We start from the raw sequence: 25,612 nt of genomic DNA, 5'->3' as shown, positions 1-25,612 counted from the left end.
CATAAAGCTCATATCACACGTTCTTTGGAGTATTGTTCTCATGTATGGAGCTTCATCCCAAACATACTCTGAAACTACTGGATTTCATCCAGAAAAGATCCATCCGCCTGATCGAGAACATCACTTGCAATCTTGATAGTCTGAAACATCGAAGAGAGGTTGGAGAGTTGTCTCTCTTCTATAGATACTTTCACGGAAAATTATCAAGTGACTTGGCACATTCGATTCCACTAAGAGCGGTATACATCAGAGATACGCGACAGACTGTGACTGCTAATCGTTTTGAGATTAAACTAAGTACACCCCTAACTCCACTGTTTGAGAAATCTTTCAATTGGAGGACTACGTTTATGTGGAATAAACTTCCTGAGAATGTTTTTCCGAATGGATTAAATCTTCAGCGATTCAATTCCAACGTGAATCGCTATTTTCGCACAGGCTCTCATATCAAAATGCCTTAACCTTTCAGTACATGCGCCAAATTTTGGTACATAGTTACTCGCGCACGGTGGAGGAGACTGGTTTCAAAATTAGAATAAGATCTGTTATTTATATTTTAAGAATCTTTTTCATTAAAAAAAATAACTTCATTAAAAAAAACTTTTACCAAAAAATATAAAGAAAAAGTCACTCTACTCTCATAAATATCAATAATTTAAATTAGGTTTTGGTTTTACTCCTGGTGATTGTAAGACAATATTTGCACTGCTCAGATATCATCTATCTCATCTCGTTTCTCATCATCTGTCCCATAATTTTCTTCAGCATCCACTTCCATGAACAACCTCATCAGTGTTGCTTTCTCCTTTTCATAACCCCTAGCTACAATACAAATAAATATCTAAAATAATCAAATCAAAGAAACTTCAGACTGCTAACAGGTAGATATCAACTTTTTTATAGGTTGGGGTTCATTGGTTTTCAGCGGAATATGACCGTTTGGCGGGAGTTGGTCGTGTTTGGTTTGAGAGGTCTCCATATGTTACGTATCTCTACGCTAGCTTGACTAAATGCGTTGTTGGACGACATATACGCAGCTTCTTTGAATTTTCTCCTAAACCAGTGTTCCTCTTTGTGGACGATTTCAGCTTGACCCCACTTGAAATTATGTTGATGAGCCCAAACATGCTCTGCTATTCCGGATTTGCTGGTTTCTCCTCGTTGTGTTTGTTTCTTGTGCTCAGCAATGCGAACTTTCAATGGTCTCTTAGTTTCACCGATGTATGATTCTCCGCACTCGCAGAGTATTCGGTAAATGCAGTTCTTGGAATCGCAGTCCGTGTTTGCTGGCCTGGTTTTCGTGAGGCTGCTACGGATAGTGTTCCCAGATCTGAAGCAGGTCCTGATATTATACTTGGACCCAATCCTTTGTAGCTTTTCCGATAATCCTTCGATGTAGGAAAGTACAAGTACTGGTTGTGGAGGCTTCTCTTCCTTGTGGAGCTCTTGCTGTCTTCTAGTTGAAGCCTATTCTACCATCACTCTGGAGTAACCATTCCGTTGAAGGTCATTTTTGATGATGCCTAGTTCCCTTTCGAGACCTACCTTTGTATTACAGAGCCCGAAGGCACGGTCTAGTAGTGTCTTGATGATTCCTCTCGTAGTTGATTGATGGTGGTTGGATTTCTGGTTCAGATACATTTGAAATCAGTAATTGTCACTATGATAATCATCTTTTATACCACAAAAATGTAGCACAAATCGCATATATAACCCTTGGCAAGACTCCCACCCCGTACAATCTCAGTGAACCCACAAACCACATGAGCTACACCTGTACTAAACATCATAATTTCGGCCGAATTCGTTGCAGATTAAGCACGTATTCCCTGCGTCGTCAGCATTATCTAGGTCATCGTCTTGGCATGAATCATCAGTAGCCACGTCTGAAACAGATGTATCATGTGATTCATGGAGAACCTTCCTCTCCACTCTTTCGGTTCGGTTTTCCTTTTCCCTTATCCTTGGCTGGGCAGACGGTTTTACTTTTCTTGTTCTCTTTTTCTATCAAGTTTTCTTTTTCTGTCAAGTTTTCTTTTATTGGCGTGGATGTTGAAATTTCAGCATGCTGCTTTTGGTAACTTTGTCTAGTATTATGGGTATTGCTTTTCTGTGGCAACTTAATTAATTTCGACACAATATCAAAACTAGACACTACTGGAGCAACATGTTTTGATGTGCCAATGACTGGCGAATATACTAACCAGGTGCTAGTGAAACACTTTCCACTTATGGGCCAGGGGCTAGACAATTAACTGCGCTAGAAGTTCTTGGTGGCGTCTGTGGTAGCAGTGAAAAAACTTTAAAGTTTTGAATGGCAGCAGTTGCTGATCGGAGCAATTCAGCTGGTAGAAAATCTTCATCACGAAATATATCGGGATTCTTCGGATAAATATCTGCAGGTCTAAATCCCGACTCTCCTCTACTAATGGACGCAACGTTATCAAATGCCTTGCCCAATAAGGATGCTACTTCGTAAGGTGTGATTTCTGCACTCTTTTTTGTATGCACCTTAAAGTGTTCCAAAAAACGGTCTTTTGCGGTTTTTTCTATAGCGGTTTTTTCTATAGAAATCTATCTTCAATAAGTTTCAATGCTTTATTCAAAGTGTCAGTTGACCAGTAAACTTTTGTGGTAGTTCTAACTCGTACTTTCGACATCTAAAAGCAGAATAACAAAATTGTAGTATGCCTTCACATTGCGGGAAATCGTGATCACTATAGCGGGCAATGGCGGTCACCAATCCTCATTACCCACAAGTATTTCATGAAAAAAAAATACAAAAAATATATAAGCAATACTCGGGATTTGAGTATGAAATCGTCACACTGAATGTACGAGTAAAAGATAAAAAAAGTCAAATGCTAGTAGATCAATAATTAGAATACTTAACATTTATTTTGCGTCCATAAAAATTTACATCGGCGAGCCGTAAAAACAAAACACACCTGTCATTCCCCTAGACTGTCGCAATACAGGGGCGGCGCGCTCGCTAGCAGGGTAGCAGAGCTAGGCGGGGGCAGCAGTAAACGCGTTTCTAGCGGTTATAGTTTTGGAGATATGTTGGTGACTATCATTTCTCGCTGATTCCCATCACCCGGTCTTCCCCTATCATCAAACGAATTGTTTTTTTGTGTTGATCTACTTACCGGACAATTGCTGGGATTATTTCTCATCGTGAATGTTCTCTGACAGAACATTCATGAACATTGGAATCAAAGTGTTCATTGGCAAAATACTACAGTATATTTTGCACTATATGTTCTTGACATAACCTTTTTAAGATGTACACGTTGGATTTTTTTTCACCACCATCAAGTAGATTCATTTGTAATTTTTTTATTTCTTTTGATACGATCTCTTGAGCTGAATTCGATTTCAAAAATAATATTTTCGTTACAGATTTCAATCAAGATGGCAAGAAGGACAACATAACCTTCATGGTGAAAAGAATCAAGGTTCACACGATGGACGCCCTCAAAGACCCTCTCTACAGGTTCCCTAACAATTACGGAGTTGAGAAGTTCCTAGAACTGTTTTCAGGTGAGTGCTTTCTGTTTGTTTTCAGCCGAAGTTTCGAAAAGTTTTTGCCATTATCCGACCACATTTACAATTTTATGCGAGGAAGTGTGTTGACCTCGACGTCATTATGTGACGGAGTTCTTTAAAGAAGTTGCAGGAGTTCAGTTTGGCGACCTTCGAAGAGTTGCGTGAAGGTGATTCATGTTGAGTAAAAACTGCTGTGATAAACGGAGTTTGTGAATGTTTTGGAAGCTCACTCAGCAGCGGATTTAGTGAAGGAGTGCGTTGTCATTTCTTTAGATACATCACTAAAAGAATGTACTTCAGGAGAACAAGCAATGAGTTCTTCAAATGGTGTTTTTTTTTTCATTTTTTCGTCCGGTGGTTCAATTTTTGTTACAGTTTATATGCTCCATTATTTTTATTATCAAACCAAGTATTCGTGATTCCTCAAGAGTTTGAGGAGTGCCTAGAAGATGACAGTACGACCAGCTGTCGAAAGCGCTCGCAGATAATTGATAGAAGATATAAAGCTTCAAAATATATATATATATATATATATATATATATATATATATATATATATATATATATAAATCAAAAATGAAACAATTAGTGGACATAACACTCCAAAAGGGGGGCAAACCGCGGACACGTGTTTCTGGCTATTGGCCTCATCAGCGCTTTTGAAGCCAATAGCCACACTCGATAAAATCTTTGTATGTATATATATGCACATATATATATATTTCATTTTTGGTAGTTTCTTTCCTGAAGTATAAATTCTTTCAATAATTTTTTGAATTTCACGATATTTTTACAGTTTTTTATGTGATCAGGCAATTTATTGAAAGCAGAAAGAGAATCAGCATCGGGATGAAACAGATAATGTTCTGAGTGAAAGCTTTCTCTGCTGATTAACCCATTCATGTAGGTACTTACGCATTAGCCAGTAATGGCTATGATTATAGTAACATCAATATTTGCACCATTTATATCTGTATTTGTCAAACTTTATTGAATCACTACATTGTGGTCAACAAGAATAATGAATTATTTGTTCATTCCTTCATTTTGAAGAAATGAAAAAAAATCATTTTCAATAACGTAATACAAGAATCACATACAACTGAGCATAGTTTATTATCATTAATTTGAATGTCATTCATACAAATATGAATTATTTATAATTTGTATTCTACTCTATCCATTGGAAATAACGATCATTCAACGTGTTGTCTTCTTCAGTGAAATAGTTGAACCATAGTATCTCCATTCCTAAAATAACTAAACTAAGTAGTATCATGAGGAAATAGGAATAAAGTATTCCATCGACGTGTTCCATGTTGACGACGTTCCACGATTGGGTATTTATTTCCGAGGTGAAGGTTTTGATCCACTTATTTTCTAAACGGCTAAAGATTCCAGAACTCCTTAATCTACTCATACTGAAAAATAGAAACTTATAAATTATAAATTCGAACAAAAAACGATTGGTTGATGCATCTGTGCTGATTCCAAAAATACAAACATTTTCTTTGTATCATCTATAGTTTTCGAGATATAACATACTGATCAAATACTTAAATATTCTTACATTTCTGTATATACTACCACTATAATTGCAATACGTTTATAAACAAACTTAACAAATTCTAAGACAAATGCATACTAATGAATTCTAATTAAAGTGTTCTTATTGGAAATGCCCATAACATGAAATTAGGGCTAATTGCTTCTTACCTACTGTCCGATAAGTAAATAGTATTTTCTTGGAAATGGCCTTAATAAATTCCTATAAAGTCGACTGCATTCCATTGTAAAATTTAGTCTGAACTTGAGTTTCGTTGCAAGAGTTTGTTTGTGACAACTGAAATCCATGGCTTTTACAAGCAGGCGTTGTTGTGTGAATAACCCAAACGTTTTTTGCTACATATGTGGCGAGTACTATGTGAAAGAAAGTAGAAAACCAGTTTGTGATTTTATAAAAAGGGCATATCAAGCCTATTTTGGTGTTCATTTACGAGATCAAGATAAATCCACATGTAGTATGCAAACCGTGTCTTGAAAACTAGCGACAGTGGACAAAAGGACAACGAAACTGTTTGAAAGTTTGGTGTTCCAATGGTATGGAAGAAACCAAAAAATTATTTTGACGATTGCTATTTCTGTCTTGTGAATATAAAGGGCATTAATCGTAACAATCGACATACGTAGACATATCCCAACCTGGATTCAGCAATAAGACCAATTCCAATATTTAGCAGCCCACCTACGTTACCAGAAGATAATGTCGAAACATTATCTGACAAACTACAGACTAATAGAGTTGAGGAAGACGACAGTGATTTTGAAGGGGATTCAGCACGTCCTGAGCGCTTTACTCAGGAGGAGCTAAGCGATCTCATTAGAGATTTGAACCTTCCAAAGGATTCTTCCGAGTTGCTTGCCTCCAGACTGAAGGAAAAGAAACTTCTTCACCCAGACTACCGTAATAGAGAAAAAGATCTTTTCCTTTTTTTCTCAGCAAGACTATATGGTTTTTTGTAACAATATCAAAGGACTGTTAGAAAAAATTGGTGTATCGGAGTATATACCGGATTACTGGCGTATTTTTATCGACAGTTCCAAACGAAGTTTGAAGTGTGTCATAATGGCAACAAATATTTAAGTATACCAACAAGGTGGCTATACAAAAAATCCTTGTTTCCTATGTCTTTGGGATAGCAGGGCAAAGGACCAACACTGGAGTAGAAGAAAATGGCGTTCTAGAGATGCTTTAGTTCAAGGAGAAGCTAACGTAGTTAACGAAGCGTTAGTCTACCGAGAAAAAATAATATTACCTCCGTTACATATTAAACTAGGGCTGATGAAACAATTTGTAAAGGCCCTAGACCAGAATCGTCCTTTGAATACCTGTTCAGCAAATTCCTTGCACTTAGTAAAGAAAAATTGAAAACCGGAATATTTGATGGGCCTCAGATACGACGACAACTCATGAAAGATTCGCATTTCACAGAATCGATGACTAGAATTGAGTGTAATGCATGGTGCTCTTTTCTGAAAGTTGTGGAACATTTTCTTGGAAACAATAAATCGGCAAATTTTGTGGAAGAAATGCTCAACAATTTTAAAAAGCACGGTTGTTATATGAGTATTAAAATTCATCACCTCCACAGCCACTTAGACCGTTTCCCAGAAAATCTTGGTGACCTTAGTGAGGAACAAGGGGAACGCTTCCACCATGATATCAAAACGATGGAAGAGAGGTATCAGGGGAGTTGGGACACTCACACGATGGCCGATTACTGCTGGAATCTTCAAAGGGTCCGTCCTTTTAAAGCATTTGCAAGAAAATCATATAAAAGGAAGTTTTTAGGTGACGCCGAATAACAGATTTGTGCTGCGATGCTGGTTAGTTTACATGAAAAGTTAAGTTTTTTGGCAGAGATGTGTGATGATTTTTGTAAGTATATTGTTTTACAATAAATATCTCACTTTTCATTCGTGTTTCGTTTATTTGATGGGTAGTAGCACTACATATATGTAGGTAATGCTGCGTTAAATTACCCTATATGTTAGAAATGTGATCTGTTGTCGTATTTTTTGAAAACGATCTGATGGATCAAATCTGGTGGCATTTTTGGATTCAGCAGACCCAAATTACCTAGAAACAGTAAAAAAAATCCGGCAGCAAACTGTGTGTTTACCAGTGTCATCAAGGGAAATATTTCGATAAACAATTAAGTCATTTCCGTAAAAAAAAATAGTACCCTTCATATACCTACTATAAATTGTTGACGTTCGAGTAAAATGTATTTGTTATGAAATCTTTCATATACTCACATGTTTTTTATATGAAATCTTTCTTTCAATGATTTGGTCATCGAAAATATGTTTCCTCGAGAATAAAATTTTTCAGGATACCTAACCACGTCACAGAAAAATTTCGACCGTTTTTGTACCGAAGACATTATGACCCTGTTCTCGAAGACAATAACGTTATCTTTGCAGATGATTTTGTCAATATTTGATTGATCGGTGATATCCAAACAGTTCTTGTTATTCACAATGCCATTCCACTCGGGTTTCAAAATATTGCTATTCTGGTCCTGGAAGAGAGAAATTTCTATTCAGTTATGTTATCCTAAGACTCACTTTCATCGGTTGAGATGGATGCAATTTGATGTAATTTCGAAACAATATAGAGGTGGACTTTTACTGAAAATTATGATAGCGAATAGGAGATAAATTTGAATTATTATTTTAGCACTACCAATGCATTTCATCAGTTCGGACTTCCATTGTCTAATATAATATAAAAGATTAACCAAAAATATCAATTTTATTAAACAAAAAACTGAAATTACAAAGGAATAACATACAACAACCAAACAAATAAAAATTGAAATAATAATAAAAGCTGAAATAATTGAAAAAATTGAAAATATCATTAACCAAAAATTAAAAACTAAAAATTGAAAGATTTCAAACCAAATTATGTCACAACGTTTCCATTATTAGTATCCACAATCGTCTTCGGGTGATAACTGGACTTATTCCTCCGTGATCTGACTATTTATAGGTCATTCGAGTGCTTTCACCTATCCCCTCTTCCCTCTTTCCGCTTTATTGGTTTTGGCGGGAGACGACCGTTTGACAGGAGTTGGTCGTTTTTCGTTTGATGAGAGGTTTCCATATGTTACGTATCTCTACGCTAGCTTGACTAAATGCGTTGTGGGACAACATATACATGTAGCCATTTTAGAATGTAAATAAAGGACATCTACACATATTTCAACGAAATCGTCAAGAATCTATTTGATCAAATATTTAAGAAACCCATTTGTTTTCCTTTTTCCATTTTTTAATAGTTTTGCTCAACACCCGTGTTATTTTTGGGCTCCCAAACCTTTCAGTTTCATAATGAGGCTGGACAAAAAATGTGTTGTTCTGTGATGTCATAAATTATCAAGAACTGATTACAATTTTTTCTATTGAAAATACAATTTATAAATGAATATAACTGGAATTTTTTCCCAACCCTAAACCGTTATTTCAACACCTCGACACATGTTTCAGATGAAATAGTGTGACATTCCTCCTGAAGATGATCACTTGGTGATCGAGACACGTGTCGAGTCGTTAAAATAACGGTTTGGTGTTGATAAAAAATTCCAGTAATACTTATTACTTCACCAATGGTTCCAAATAGTGCATTACAAGTATATAAAATGTTTAACCAAATCAATTTAGCTTCCAGAAAAATCAATACATTTCACAGCATATTCGACTCGAGACTTGAATACTCTATACTATAATTGTTATATATTCAGGGATAAAACGACAGTCAGTACAGTTGGAATTGTCATATTGACTGTGATACCAAAAATCTGGCAACCAGAAAGATTCAGATGAATGAGCAAAATACGAGTATTAAGTTTCCATTTCTTTTTTTTATGAAATCGTGATTATCGAATGGAATCTAGCAACCTACAGTCATTATATATCTTGAAAAATTTGGAAATTTTTGCAAAAACTGTTTTTTAATAATTATTGACCAGGAAAGAAAAAGATTGCTTTATGAAAAATATATTTTTCCTGTTTTTTACCACTTTTAATAAATTGTAACTAACATTACTGCAGTTTCGTCCTCATATGAACATTCTCAAACTAATACAATAAAAAGTTTATTTTCCCTTTCTCTTTTCATATTTTTCTAATTTTGTTCAAAAAATTTGAAATTCTAATTGCACACTCCAAGTAAATATGATAAGGAGGCCCAACTTAACATTTGTTTAAAAGTTATTGAACACGGGTAAACGAGCATAACCGATAATATGAAAAATACCGATTACAAAAGAGAAAGTGTTAGAAAATTTTTATTAAAGAATAAATTCTGGCCTTACAAGCCAAAATTCATTAACACATTAAAAGAACGAGATTTTGATGTCCGTTTGGGGTGTTCATTCTGGTTTCAAGGAGAGAGACCAAACGACCAAATAATTGGGCCATTTTTCTCCAGGAAAAATTTATCATCCGTCGGTTATCTCAACCTTTTAAATAATGAGGTTAGTGAAGTTTTAGATAATATGCCTTTGAATATTAAATACGACCTACGGTATCAGCTTGATGGCGCACCAATACATCACACGGTTGCTGTGAAACAGTCCCTCCAACAAATGTTCAGAGACAAAGTTATTGGACATACAACATCTGGAAAATACCATTCGCGAGTGCTGTGCAAATATAAATCCCCAATTTATTATAAATGCAGTTACAGATATCAGTAGAAGGACCATAATTTGTATTGAACGTGGAGGGTGACATACTGAAATGTAGGCTATAAGTGTTTGACAACCTCATTTAGATCAATAAGTAATTTTTTGTACCCATTTGTATTTTCTATAATATTATTGTTGTTAAAAATTTATAATAATAATAATAGTTCTATCGAAATTATTTACATTTTTTTTAGTTGCCTCTGCTTTTTCGATATCAAAGGTATGTTTGAGGAAATAGCCAAGTGATTGAAACTTTGCACCAGTCATGTTAAAATTTTTATAGCAAATTTTCAATTCCTCTCTAAAAATGTCCGTATAAGTAAAAATGTATCAGAAAAGTTGAACTCCATGATGAGTTTGCTATGTATACATGAATTGATGACAATTAACCGAACTTGTTTTTTAAAATAAAGGGATATCTTACAAAAATAAGTAAAACGTTAACTTTATCCTAGTTGCATAAAATTTGGCATATAGATATAAAATTGCCGTAGACACAAGTAACTTTTTGTTAAATTCGATCTAGAAATGCACTTTTTCAATTAAAAAAAAAAGTTGAATTTGACAAATACTGAACGTCAGTGGGTCGCAGTTGGCCGCATCATTTTAAGTTAAATTCAAAGCAAAAACAAGTGCCGAAGTTAAACTTCATTGAATCTTTTCGAAAAAAAAGTTTCCCATATGGTGCGCACTTTAATGATGACACTGTATATATATTCAGTAGCAGAATTTTGATTGTGCTATTACGTACCTTAAACTCTTCATACACGAAGCTCTCGTTCCGAAGGCAAATCGAGAGTGTCTTGGTTTTGGATATGTCTGATAAATAGTTGAAGGGAAATTCCAGATCGTGAACGGCCAGTCAAGAAAAAAGCACGGCATTCATCGAAGAAAATAACACCACTCCCAGAAGCAGAGAGAAGAAAACCTGTATCCTTCCTGATATGCTTACCAACTTCAAGTTGAACTCTGAAAAAAATCGATTACTTTGAAATATTTCTCGAACAATTCACACCAGTGTCTGTTTGACTTCCATTCATCAGTGTGTCATGTACGAGTCATTCAATGAAGAGTGTGGAATTTTGTCAAATAAAACTCAACTTTGTTACGATTTCATATATCTTTTCAACATAAAAAACCAACCCACTCTTAATATTTGAGTATATTCATCTTAATATTCCACAAAATATATACCAATAACTGAATTGCATTCAATACTGGTAATAAGTGCAATTCCTCTGTATAATAAATTCATAGCAACCACCCTTAGGAATTATTCATTCCTTCAAATGATCAATTCTTGTTGGTCAAGGAAAAAAGTTCACTTTTCATTCTTATATATCAGAAGTTTTGGTAATCTTTTCCTGAGCAGGTGTTTCAGCTCAACACATTTGTGGATCCCAGAAACCAAATTAGGAAACGCGAATAAATTGTATTATTTGTTATCTGAAAGTATAACATACCCACTGTCTTGGGGATATTTGCAATATACCTCGGTTTTCAAAATCTAATCTAATGGGGCTATCCATCATCTACGATGAGATTCTATTATAGAATATAAACAAAATGACATGCCAATTTGACCGAATTCTCCTTCCAGGACTCTTTATTTTCATCCTCAATCTTCCCTAATCTGCCTGCGTCAGCCTACAACAGAAATCATCCTGTAATGTCAGCATTGTTGGAAGGGTTTCATTTATATCACTTCCATGAATAGGCTAGCTTTGGAATCAGTTCCACTGTTTGGCTGAACCACTTACGAAGAACCTATATATCATAATGCTGGCAGCTCGACTTGGCTATTCGTACACTCTATGACAATTAAGATATTTCCACATATATTCGTACCAAACTGAATCTGTCACAGTCAATAAAGGCGCTGAAGGGTAAACCGTGATTAATTCGTAATTAATGCCCATACCGGACTTATAATAGTCAACCTCCAAACTCTTGAGGATAGGCGTTAAAATGCCATGATATATTTCCTTCACAAGATCATGAACAATTCAATCGATTGTTCAGATATATTAAAGAGGTTGTTCATTCATGTCAGTGTCAGAACCGCCCGTCGAAGGTGGGTTCTCTATATGCAAAATAATAGAACCAGTTATGGAAATTCTGCTTTCACTACATGATCGCAAAAAAAACTATACTGAAAACTTCTTATTCCTTGACATCACACATTTGACTTTTGCACAGTTCAAAAAGCAAGCTATTCTGAAAATCAATTACTTTTGATATTTTTAAGTTGCCCCAGTTGACAGTTTTGATTTGTTTCAAATTTGTTTTTCTTTGCTTTGTGCTCGTGTTTTTCTATATTTTCTATTTTTTATTTATATTGTTTATATGCCATTTGGAATTGTATATGATTCTGTAAGTTTACTTTGAATAAATAAATATGAGTAGGTATGTGTATTGTTGTTGGGTTTGTGATAATTGTTCGTAGGGGAACCAGTGGAACATAACCCAATGATGTTTTCTTTGACGGCATAAAGGTTAGAGATAACCCTTGACGGTGGGAATCGCTTACTGAATGGGGTGTACAGTGAAGGAACTGTTCACTATTCAATGGAATTCATGTAAGGTTCAATAGCGGGGCCATCTGAGGTATGTGGGGTTACTAAAAGCCCTTACGAAAACTGTATGGTTCCTCAACTGTGAGGACTGCTATGGAAATTAGCCTCAAATCATTTCGAAAGGTACCATTCCACATATACCAGCGGTTTGTCTCCCCAGACACCTGAAGCATACTTGATGACAAGGTTATAGATTAGTCTGAGCGGTTTGGCCCCCAAGACACTTGTAGATTACTTGTAAATCAAAATCTTGTTTTTTGAAAATCAACTTAGACTTTCTGTTAATGAGAGAGTTGGGCTACTCTCTTTTGAATTTGTAACTCCACACTTTATGTCTAAGGGGGCCGGTGTGTCTTTGGTATATCATAAAATCCAAGTAATTCCTGAGATCCCCTTCGCAACCGAGGAAGAATTGTGTCTCCCCATTCTGGAGTATTGCTCGAGAGAAGTAGAAGTCGAGCAACTCATTCTCGTATAGAAGATGTTTGTACCGTGCACAGTCGAGGCTTTCAAGAGAACAAAATGTACCTGTGAATTACAGGAATGTTCCCTCTTGAAACCAAATTGTTCGTCAGCAAGGAGATTTCGATCTTCGAATCATTGTTGAACAACTATTTCAGCCAACTCAGCTGCCAAGCGAAGTTAGATCGATTGGGCGGCGAGTCTCTGGGAACTTCGCGGCCTGTCCATGCTTACGAATCACGATGGAATTATCTGAAGGCTAGCCAACTATTTATGATATTCAGATGGTAGGGGAAGAAGTTATCTGAAAGTCTCTTCTGGTTTCTGTTTGTTATTAAGCTGACACACAGGACTTCTTTGACTTGGAAACCTTGGTTAGTCATTTTAGCTCTTTTCCTGAAGCTGGCCGTAGTGGCCGTATGAGGTCATCATAATTTTCCTTGGAACATATTCATGTCGATTTTCCAACCAATGTGAAAGTCCATATTGTTGATCAGCTGAAAATGGCGTTCCATCGAGTCAACTGTCCTCAAACGACAAGCATGAGTAAGCATGAACTGGAATATCAAAGGTGAAAGTTGCTTCCCAAGGCGGCTCATTGCAAAGTAAAGCTTCGACTTCGAGTGTTTTTCTTCTGCAGAGAAAATAAATAGAATGCCATTTTAGGAAATTTTTGTAGCATCAGGGTAGTTTCGTCAAAAACAGTTGTCCCGTTTGTCTTCTTCGTTAGGTCGCATTTTCATTTCAATTTGCATCAATTTAATGAACAATCCCTATAATTTCTATACTTCACACAAAATTAATCTTTTACTGTTTATTATCACATCCTATGGGGAAAATTCAATATATTTTATGATTATTACGCCACTTTATAATAATTAAACGCTCCCTATCGATATTTCCGATTTAATAGTACCTAATTTATTATTGAAATGTGGATTCCTAGTTTCTAATTTTGGATTCGAATCAATTCTGTTCCAAACTGATGTAATATAATTTGAAATATGAATGGAAATAATTCACATACTCAATAATTTGTATTAATGATTTTATAACGTCAGTCAAACTTTAGCGTCTATAGATCATTCATCTATCAGGTCAATAATGCCTTTTCCATTTCTCGATGATACTTAAAATTTCAGTGTTACTTAGGAATCAAAAATACAGGAAAAAATATCATTGCTTCGTAGTAGCATTTACATTTTCAATGAGCAACAATCTTATCGTCCTGGATTTCCAAATCAACCTTTTAATTCGAACAACTTGAACATCCATAACCCTGTTTCTGCTCAGATCAGCCACTAGTGATTTCTCATACACAAGGGTCGTTGGATATCTATCATTAACCCTTTGTCGTATGCCAGAGTAAATTAGCCAGAAACTTGATAAAGCATATTCTCGTGCTAGAGGGTGTTTTGATAATTTCCCGCTTCCTCGTTTCGAAAGCAAAACCCTGATGATATCTCTTGTTGTTCTTAGGAAACTAGCTGGGATGTGATATCAACAATACGCAAGAGATATTTCAAACTAAAGATGTTAGTCATGCTAAATATTTCGGAGTTGAGATCTTTATTCAAAATGATAAAGAAATATTTGGTCGTAGTTCACAGAACAACTTTTAGTTTGAGCAAATTCGTCAGATACATCAGGAGTATATTATGAGTTGACTTGTGGCTCTTGCCCAAACCTTTATGTTGGCCAACTGGGGAAAACCTCTTTCAAATAATACAAATAGTTTCCCGAATCGGAAAAACATTTCCACTTTTGCAAACTATCTTTTGGCAGAGAAGCATAAGTTTATCCACAACTATGACGTTATTACATTTGGAAAAGAAAGGTTTGATACCTAATCTATTGGAATGCTTAGAAATGAATAGATTTAGGAACCAAATATAATTAAATTATTTCCTCTCTGTCGAATCTGTTTTATAATTTGGAAATTGGTGATTGAAAATATACTTATGATGCACTGTTTGGAACCTTTGATGTAGTAATCATTATTACTGGAGTTTTTTCCCAACATCAAATCATTATTTTTAACACCTTGACACGTGTTTCGATCACCAAGTGATCATGTTCAAAGAGGAAAATTAGAAGTTTCAATCTTCCTCTTTGAAGATGATCACTTGGTGATCGAAACACGTGTCGAGTTTTTTCCCAACACCAAATCGTTATTTTTAACACTCGACACGTGTTTCGATCACCAATTGGTCATCTTCAAAGAGGAAGATTAGAAGTTTTAATCTTTAAGAGGAAGATTAGAAATTTCAATCTTCCTCTTTGAAGATGATCACTTGGTGATCAAAACACGTGTCGAGGTGTTAAAAATAACGATTTGGTGTTGGGAAAAAACTCCAGTAATATTGATTAAAAATATGTTTAAAATATATTTTTCCGTCAACCAGCTATCGCACCCCTACGAACGACAACCCTCAGAAGTCGAAACTTGTGCGAGCTAAGAACTAACGAGGTCTTACCTTTTAACGTGTGATTCCTAACACGGGTTGGACAATAGCAAGTGAAAATCGAGGGTTCAGCCTGGGGCTTGACCCATCAACTCACACATCGGCCGATTGACTGAGCGAACAAAGCACCCACGTCGAACCGCACGGCTACCGACCGACATTACATGTCCATTTAATGTTTAGAATAACGCAATCGAGAAACAGAGAGAGTCCAGAGCTGAGTCCAGAGCTTAATATTTCTGAAGCCTTTGACAGTGTGTGGCATGAGGGTTTGTTGGCCAAACTTCGATGCTTTTATGTATGGCTTTCCACCTTTCTGAAAGAACATTCCCTGAATGTGGCCGTTGGTTGATACTTTCACCATCAACGCTGGTGTTCCCCAGCGATCCATATTGTTTCCGACCTTTTTTTTATTGTATATTGGAAAAAACCAGAATCCAAAATGTTGCTTTGCTGACGACAGCATATTTGTCTCGTCATTACATATGGATTCCAGGACATCGGCAGCAGGACGTTGCATATAATAATATGTCTTCAACACCTTAGTCTACCGCAGTCGCGTGATGGGTATAGAGGTTCCTGGCACAAGGTGCAGGGCCTGCCGCGAGGCGCCCGAGACCCTAATGCACTTGCTATCAGCATGTCCAGCATATGCGATCTCGGCCTATATCCATCGACATAACGCGGCCCTAAGAGTGCTATATTACCATCTACGGCACTCTTACGGTATTGACGAGACACCGGTGTTGCCCTACGCTCCGGGGGATATTGAATCCGTTGTGGGGAATGAGAAGTGCCGAATTTATTGGAACTATTCGTTCCCCACCCTCAGGCTCATACAAGCTAATAAGCCTGATATAGTCCTTCTCGACCACCAGACCAAAACGATATTTGTCGTGGAGTTTTCAGCTCCTAGCGAGACGAATATCGTCAGAAAAGAGGAGGAAAAACGGATGAAATATCGAGATTTTCTCTTCGAACTCCGCAGACTCTATCCAGATCACTCTGTCAAGATGGTCGTTCTGACTGTTGGAGTCCTTGGTGGAATGATGTCTTCTCTACTCTCGAATCTAAAAATCATACCGGCTTGCCGCACTAAGGCAGAAATCTTAGCCGCACAGATGCAAAAGGCTGTCATTCTTGGCTCACTGCGTTTGCAGTGATCAAGAACTTTTGCATTTGAAGAACTTCATTTGTGTTGAATAAGCTCCCTGAGAACGTTTTTCCAAACGTTTTCCAGCGATTCGAATCCAACACTGGCCCCGCTCCTAGAGCGCCTTCAGGATATTCCTGTAGTGCTTGATTTTTGTAATTCAAACGAAATCAATTCATACATGAAATGGAAAGTTATCAAAATTGATATATTATATAAAATACTAATTAGGTAGAATTTAGTTTGGATGAACACGCCTGAGGAAGCTATCGTATAGCGAAACACGTGTTAGGGTTTTGTAAACTGTAATCTCGCAATAAATTGTTACTTGCATAAGGTGCGATAATAATAGTTCTTTGACTTACCTTGATTTATAAATCCAGACACGACGCCTAGGAAACAAGACGGTAACGATACTGAAGGCTCTACCTTTTGCCATCTGTTCAGTAGCTTAATCGTTAGGAAAACTGTCAAACTCAAAATCATGAATAGCCCACATGTTGCAAACCATAAATTTGCGGAAAAAGTCTCCAAATAGGAGTGGGTGGATCCCTTCACCTTTGGAGTTTTCAAATATAAGTGGTACCTGCAAGCATTATTATTTCGGTTAATTACAGAAAATAAAATGCAGTGATGGAGGTAACCCCATTGGCTAAAATATTTGAAGGCCTCATGAGTACTTTTTGATAAAGACGGTTGAGAAATATAGAACTAAAAAGTTCGGTTATTTAATAGTAGCTAGAAATATCGAATTGACAACATAATCAATTTAATAATATAAAAGATAAAAGGTTTTTAGTTTTATTGGTGATTAAATTGACGATCAAATCTAATACACTTTTCATACTTGAAATCTAAAAATATCAAAACCAATTTGACCACCCTACTTCAAATCATTTTAAATTTACCAATTGAAGGTATAAATAAGCGTTACTGTTCAGTTATACCGATCGCTAAGCATCTGAAATCCTCTAATTAACGACGGAAATTATGGAAATTCCATGAATGTTTTGTTGAAGTTGTTTTTGTATTTACTTTCGAGGATTACTTTTGAAAATATTGAGTTTTGAATACGATTTTAAGCCCCTGAGCTTATTGATGAAATGCATTAAATTGATAGGATCATTTGGAATAACGTTTTCGTTCCCCGTTCAGAGTATCGAACTTTGAAGAAAAGAAATACTTTCGAATTGATACTATCATCAAAAAATAATTATCGTTCTCATTTATATTCAAATTTTAGAGTTTGAGACATAATTAATGACGAGGTGAAATCGGAAAACTGTCTGAAAATCAACAATTTATGGCCAAACCCATATAATTTAACGAAGTTTGGTTTATTTACTGACAACATAAAGCCAATATACTAAGAAATATGAAAATATGATAATATATACTTTTGTGAAAAATTATGAAAGGAATGGTATGATGTAAAACTCCTTTCCTCATTATTTCATGTCATCACAAGTTGAGCAGCAATATTAACCAAAAAGATTTAGTTTTGATTGCTGTAAAGAGTAGAAATATAAAGATTCATCGGGGTAGTTCAAACTGTATTTCATATATTTCAATTCACATTCAATTCAAATGATTATGAAAATATTCAAGTGACGTATTCCTGAGACAATTTAAAAACAAAGTCTTTATAAACAGTCTGGATATGCTTCGTTTCGGAGGGTGTTGAAATTGAATTTTTTTGTTATTTGCACGAAATTTGGTACCGGGGCTTTTTTGACGTGGAAAATCATAATTTCGAAAACAGTTGAAAAATACGGAATGATTATTGAATCAAATATACAGAAAATTAATTGAATGGAATATACATACAATTTCACAAGGAAAGTGAACATAGAATGTGCATGATATTATAAAAGTTCAAGCACTGAAATTGTAGCAACATATCTCTATGTACTATAAAAACTTTTGATCCACTGTTTGGAACCTTTGGTGTAGTAATGAATATTACTGGGTTTTTTTTTTGCCAACAAACTGTTTAATCTTACTCTCGAAGATGATCGCTTGGTGATTGAAACGCGTGTCGAGGTGTTGAAATAACGGTTTTGTGTTGGGAAAAAACTCCAGTAATATTTATAAAAACTTTGTTTTATCAGATAGTCGTTGATGTGCTTTCTGAAACATAGATAAAGTAAATTTATGATACTGGATGTTAGAATATTATATAGATTACATCGAGTGAGTTTCTAGAGGATTTTTGTAAATTGAACCGATGAGATCTCAAAGGATTAGCCCCACGAGTATTATATCCGTGAACTTGGGAGTTGGTTGAAAATCTATTTATATTCTTGTGTATTTCCGAAAGTATCTAATATATAAAAGTAGATGGTAACATCATTATTTCTAATCTTGTGAAAAATGACCCGCTTGAATCGTGAAAATCTGCGTAAAAACTTTTGTGGCATTGGAGGAGTTGCCCCAAAGTAGGGTTCCATAGCTAGCATGAGAATGAAAAAAAACATAATAAGCTGGGAGAAGACTTTCTATAACACAAAGTTTCTCAATTGCCGGAGTAAAGAGATATATTTTGAGAGCTTCTGGTTCAATTCATCGTCAAGAGTGATTCCCAGTAAGTTGACAGTTTTTCCCACAGAAAAATTATCATAAGTCAAGAAAATCATTTCGTGTGATTTCCTCATTGAGTTTGTGAATTGAACTATTATCCAGCTTGTCTTTCTGCAAGTGTCATGGCTTCAAGCAGATTCTGATAGTTGTTGTCAGAGCACAAGATCGATGTGGCATCAGCATAAATGACACATGTGTGAGGTAAAAGTTCATAGAAGAGATCGTTTATATAAACTATGAATAAAAGAGGCCCCAGCATGGAGCCTCGAAGAACTCCGAACTCAATCGGCTGTAGATCAGATATTTTGGAAGATATAATGGGAAACGGATCTATACACGTATCATAGCCTACCAGAAATACTAAGAATTTAATTTTAATGACTTTTGTCGGATTACGAAAAAAGCTGATAACAAGAAAGTATCTTTAGCTACTTTCTTGTATTTTCTTGTATATCTCGAGCTAGATTGGTATACACGACCTTTATGAGAGAGAGACTTCAATATTTGATATGAAATATTGGGCAGAGCAGACGACATAGTTGTCTTAATCCAAGAGGACCTAGGAGGAAAAGTAGAACAACCTTTACATATTCTCGATGGAGAAATTCAACTGTCCGGGAGTGGTTCCAAATCCTAGACTAACATGAAACCAACATTTAAACATACAAAATAAAAAAACAATGATGTTGGCCAAGCGCATCTACGGAAAGACAAGGGAACTGTAACCAGAGGTAATTTACCAGCTATACTCAATGGTGGTTGAGTATGACAACATATACTTATTTGTTGTGGAAGTCAAATATGAAACCGGCAACTAGGATCATTGAACTAGGCAGCTCGGATTGCCATGAAACCTGAAGAAACTCACAGGCGACGAAAATGATAATGAATGTGCTGCAGATAGATCATCCATTTCACCGTATAAATAGGGCTCCTCAATCATCTGTAGTGGTACTGAATTCTATGGTGAGAGCTTAGATCAAGAAAAACCTCCAACTCCAACTTACTCAACACTGTATATTTGTGGGATATCTGAACAAAGTGGAGCCGTATGAATTGGATATTAGCGGCAAGTGATGCAACTTGAGGGCAGAAACAGTTCGTTATATTTTGTCCGAATGTGGGGATTCAATTTTGTTCATCGAAAGGGATTATCTAATATTTACGAATTTGAAAATAAGAAAATCATCAACATCAAAATAAACCAAATGTATAATTTTCGGGAAATTTTCGATCTTGTCTGATACTATGTATGGAATTACAAATAAAAATAGAAATGACGAATCTGTGTCCGAATATCTCCTAACGTTGTTGTTGTTTAATTTCAAATTATTAGTATAATGGGTTGGATGGTCGTTTAGTCGACGATGTATTTGTTTTAATTATCCACAGAATATCCAATTACTTTACCAATTCAATATATAAATGAGAGAAATTGTATGTTCACATCTACAATTCACTGGCAGAAATTAATTAATTTTTATAAAACCGTTCAATTATTCAGGTTCCAAACGAATTTGAATAATTGAGAGTAATAATGCGGTTGAATATTATTATGGATCGATTTTTCAATGTGTTTTTGTTGCACAAATATTAGTAATTTTTCATTTTACTCTCAATTCGAACTATTATCGTTTTTAGTTGAATGTAGTGAAATGGTCTTTCATTTTTTCCGCGGCTGAGTTTTTCTATTGTTCAAAAAATAAATTATTTCTGAAATTTTAATAATTTCATTGAATTAGTGCAAACACCACACATATATCAAAATGTTGATTCAATTTTCACCTAGAGTGTGCCCAATGAAACAATTTTTGAGACCAATATGTTCTTCTAGTAACCCTCACAGCTGATTTCATAAACTCAGATTTAGCTTTCGTTATTGAATAAGAGTGGTTTTGGACGCTTCTTTTAGAGATTTACTTTCACGAATTTCACGGTGATATTGTATAAGTATAGTCAGAGCCGGCCCCAGGGTCAGGCGAGCCGTGCGGCATATTTCTGGGGGCGGCAAATTCTTGGATGTAGAAAATGTTTAAAATACTCTATACTAAAATTCCATTATAGTAGGTACTAAATTTTCAGAAATATTATTGCATCAAAACGAAAACATTGTTATCAGGTTGTGATTCTATATATTTCATCATTCTATATATTCTATCAGATGAAAAACTATATAGAATCACAACCTGACAACAACATTTTCGTTTTGATGCAATAATATTCCTGAGAATTCAGTGCCCACTATTATGGTATAGATATTTGATAAGAAGCAGTTATTAGATGAAAACATATCCTGAAACCAATATAGCAAAAATGCTCAATTTATTGGTTCAAAACGATAATAACTATGTAAGTCATGTACATGTATGTTCACTATTTACTCACATTCGAAAATCCTGAGATGAAAACTCTGTAAACAAATAGACGAAGGCAATAGTGTAAGAAATGAAGGGGGTTTATTTTCAGGAGGGGTTAATTTTTTAGGAAAGGAAGGTTTCAGTCTTCTATTTCTCCTCCATGATGAAAAAATGTATGAATCTTTTGAAGAAAGGAAGGAAGCAATCAATTTAAAAAAAGTTATTTTATACATGGATGTGCAGATCATACAAGAAGTAACTTTCAGACACAAACTGATTGAAATAGTCTTCTCGAAACAGCTACTTTTATATAAACATTGAATTACACGAAAGAAAAATATTTTAGAAACAAATATTTTCATATGAAAACTGAATTGTATAAAAAAATAATATTACAGACTTCAATTTTATTAAACATGGCTGAAGGTAACTTATAAAACTTCTTTTTACTCTGAATATAACCCCAGAAGACCTTTGGATTATCAGAAATATTATCTTCAATTTCATTAATGTAATTTTCATAGCACTGATCTCGAATAGCTTTACAGCTGTCCCTCAATCTACAGAAGTCATAATAGCAATTGATGTTTTCCTTATATTTTTTTTGAGTGTTTTTTTTTGTCCTAAATCATTTTTTTGAGGTTAGAGAACCAAGAGGGAAAGGTAGAAGTTTTGAATTTTCTCAAAGGAATATTGACGGCTGATAGTATACATATAACGTTTTTTTAACGTTTTTCACTAATAATATGCGTATTAGCGACAAACTTGTAGGTATAGACAATGAATAATAAATTTCATATTTAATGTTGGCGGAAGAGCGGCAAATCATATGGAGCCGGACTTGAACACAGTACAGATTTGTATTACCATATTAATTCTGTTACTGTACAATTATTCCTTTAATGTTTCATTGTATCATTATTACTTACCAGTTCACTAAAAATGGTTGCGTATAGTATGTATTCGACTGATTTTCCAGAGCAACTCCAGCACCGAGAAATATGTCGGTTTTTCCTAATTCTATGAGGTCTTCTCCCTCACTGAAAGTTTTTATAACTGTTATGTTGGTTCTGGAAAAAACAACGATTTAGTTTTCCTTCAACTTTTATAAAACTGGACTCCCAAAACTCTTGAAATTAGTGGCATCGGCCTCTTCCATCTAACCCATTGCAAAGATGAAGAAGTAAAGCCATTTCATAACTGAGACACTTCCATTTCACATCGGTCTGTTCGGTTTCGATTTTTGCCCATTTATTTTAGATAAAAGTCAACCCTAGAGTCAGAAAGTCTTCAAGTTCACGTTCCATTACTGGAATTTTTTAATGAAATAAAAGAAAAAAGTGTTCACTTGCTGTCGCCCGACCCGTGTTAGGAATCGCACGTTGAATGGTAAGACCTCGTTAATCCTTGGCTCGCACAAGTTTCGACTTCTGAGGGTTGTCGTTCGTAGGGGTGTGACAGCTTGTTAACGAATGAACTGATTTTAAACAGAACTGAGTTGGAATAAAGTACTCAATAAGGTGTAAACATTGAAGATTGAATCAAAACAAGTCTGAAAACTGTATCGAGGAGATGAGAAAAAAATATTGAGGAACAAAATCTCGAAACATTCATCTTTCCCAACGTACCTACACAGTATGTTCTGGTAAATGCATGCCTACTTCCCAGGCTAATACAACCTTGGACATTGAATGGTATCCTACAGACATTTATGAAAGATGGATGAACGAGAAACATTTGTAAGACCAATATCTGTGAAGTATCTTGCATTAATGTCTGTCGGAAATAATTCAATGTCCAGCGTGGTATTACCCGGAAAAGTAGTTGATTTTTGGTATGCAATCACCAGAACTACTGTGTAGGTACGTTGGGAGAATTGGATGTTTTGAGTTGTTCTTTGTCATATTGAAGAATAAAATATACAAGCTATGATTGGTAGGTGATAAATCTGAAGCAATTTAATAGGGGTGGAAAATCAAAATGGAGTTGGAGAGCCTCTATTTTTTTTCGCTTCTTCATCCCGAATCATGACAACACTCTGAAATCTTTCACTTGCATCACTCACTTCATTTGTCCCGTTTCTTGAATGATATTCCAAATATCCCCCAAATATCCATCCAGTTGTCCCAAATTATGGTCGTAAATAACGAATGGGTGCATCTGCAACAAAAACACAATTTTTTTTTAAATTGCTGGAGTTTTTCCCAACACAAATCGTTATTTTAATACCTCGACACGTGTTTCGATCACCAAGTGATCATCTTCAAGAGGAAGATCAAGTTTTTACTGAAAATATTCTTTGTATTCTGTACTGTAAACAATGGCTCAAAATTTTAATGAAATTGAAGGTAGGTACTCGACAGGAATTGAAGTGAATTATGGCGTTTGCAAGCCAAGACGCATTATATTTACCCTGTAGAGTACCTTTCTGTCGGTTTTATCGTACTGGGTTGAATTGTCATCTTTTGTTTCTATGAAAAGACTATACAACTCAGTTCATTAGCTTTGATAGATGATGCAGCAAAATAACTTGCAAGATCAACAATTAAAAAAAAAAGGCTCTAATACGTCCTCGATATTGAGAATACAAAAAGAAAATGACCTAAAATCGGTCAATGTACCATTTTCTAGCGTCTCTACTTCAACAAACCGATTGAAATTCAACTTGTATACCTACGATTTCTCTAGAAAAATTTGAATCCATTATTATTGAATGCATTAAAAACACTTCGAGATAGTATCATAGTTATTATGTGAATATCTACTTTTGTTATACCAATTAATGCATGAAAAATTCAAAGAAGCTAAGCAAAACTGCATTTCTCATATCAATATCATGCAAATCATATGCTCGCTTCAAATAATTTTTGGTTTCAAATAATATAAATGTGATATGAAAAATTGAGAAACTTCTTATAATGACTATAATTGTTACAGTTATCATGAAAGTATAACATTGTTTTTTTATTTCAGGCTAGAATTTCTATTTTTCGAAAAGGAAGGCATTCTAGAATTTTCACTTTCTTGAAATACAGTTGAGCATAATACATTTCAGTGTAAAAAATTCATGATGATTGTATACATTTTTTTCTAATTCTTACATTGTATACGATAACATTGAGGGTCCTGCTGGGTTCTTCGACAGGTTTTCTCATTGTCATATTCGAAAGAGACACAAATTCCTCCATTTCTTTACTATAAATGAAAATTCTATCGCAAACTGGTATGAAACTTCCATCTTTTTCACAAATATCTGTTGGAATACCAAAAATTGTTGTCAACTGAAAAAATAATGTATTATTTCATTATTCAGTTTCAAATGAATATTATTGGAGTTTTATCCCAACACTGAACCGTTAATTTAACAATTCGACACGTGTTTCGATCACCAAGTGATCATCTTCAAGAGGGAGATTAAATTTCCTCAACTTCAAGAGAAAGATTAAACTTCCATTTGAAGATGATCACTTGGTGATCTAAACACGTGTCGAGGTGTTAAAATAACGATTTGGTGTTGGGATAAAACTCCAGTTGTTTGGAACCAAAGGTTCCAAACAGTGTATCACAAGTGCATATTCAATTTCAAAACTGAATCATTAAAGTCAAAACGAATTTTCTTGAACCTCTTCTATAGTGAGATTTGCAGTTATTCGTAAAAACTTACCACACTCAGTAACACTAAAAGTCTCAGAGTAAAATAATAAGACATTCTTCTGGGTATTTCTTGAAGACGTTTCAATAAGACTGAGTTCAATTCGTACCTGAAAACTTATTTATATATCATGACTGGGCGATTTTGTTACGTTTACAAAATTTGAATGTAGAGGAGTGCTCATGTCAGTCCTATTTCAAAGAATTACATGGTGGCACTTCAAATGAGTATACCATTCCTCCAAATATAGACAAACTCTACTCACCAGCCCTTTTTGGGTAATGAGAGGTTGTTTGCTTTGCTTGTTTGAAATATTTGGAGATTTGTCATTTTTAAAGACTGTACCTACTGATATCTATTTCAGCGCTGATAATTATATTCAACTTCTTGCTGGCTGATTTGTTTACTGGTATTGAAAAAAGTTGACTCTGGTCTTGAACCATGTTAGGAATTTTAACGATTCATCTTTTTTCAAATAAAAGTAAAAGTTTCCCTTCGAAAAAACCGCTAAATTACTCCCATTCTCTATTTTTCCAAGCTCTGATTTCTTTCCTTCCTCAT

The 25,612-nt window shown here is 35.1% G+C and overlaps 2 protein-coding genes across 3 annotated transcripts in view; one reads left to right on the top strand and one right to left on the bottom strand.

The window, feature by feature from the left end:
- LOC111507902 (disintegrin and metalloproteinase domain-containing protein 10) overlaps window positions 1-25,612 on the top strand; it is a 415,889-nt gene that overhangs the window by 312,460 nt on the left and 77,817 nt on the right. For both annotated transcript variants that reach the window (XM_074182880.1, XM_074182879.1), the window contains exon 6: window positions 3,403-3,543. In XM_074182880.1, the coding sequence (XP_074038981.1) occupies window positions 3,403-3,543 (141 nt within the window). The remainder of the gene's footprint in view (window positions 1-3,402; window positions 3,544-25,612) is intronic.
- Window positions 4,749-24,712, bottom strand: LOC141485725 (uncharacterized). Its single transcript, XM_074183030.1, has 7 exons — window positions 24,501-24,712; window positions 23,465-23,559; window positions 22,329-22,469; window positions 16,828-17,048; window positions 10,558-10,775; window positions 7,369-7,634; window positions 4,749-4,970 (listed from the first exon to the last, which is right to left on the bottom strand). The coding sequence occupies exons 1-5, from the start codon at window positions 24,585-24,587 to the stop codon at window positions 10,669-10,671; spliced, it is 651 nt and encodes a 216-aa protein (XP_074039131.1). The 5' UTR covers window positions 24,588-24,712; the 3' UTR covers window positions 4,749-4,970; window positions 7,369-7,634; window positions 10,558-10,668.

This window comes from Leptinotarsa decemlineata, unplaced genomic scaffold (genome assembly GCF_025532065.1).
Source record: "Leptinotarsa decemlineata unplaced genomic scaffold, Ldec_3_MD MMD2_tig00026330_RagTag_RagTag, whole genome shotgun sequence".
In the NCBI taxonomy this organism is placed as follows: Eukaryota; Metazoa; Arthropoda; class Insecta; order Coleoptera; family Chrysomelidae; genus Leptinotarsa; species Leptinotarsa decemlineata.
This window is presented reverse-complemented; position numbering and strand designations above follow the sequence as displayed.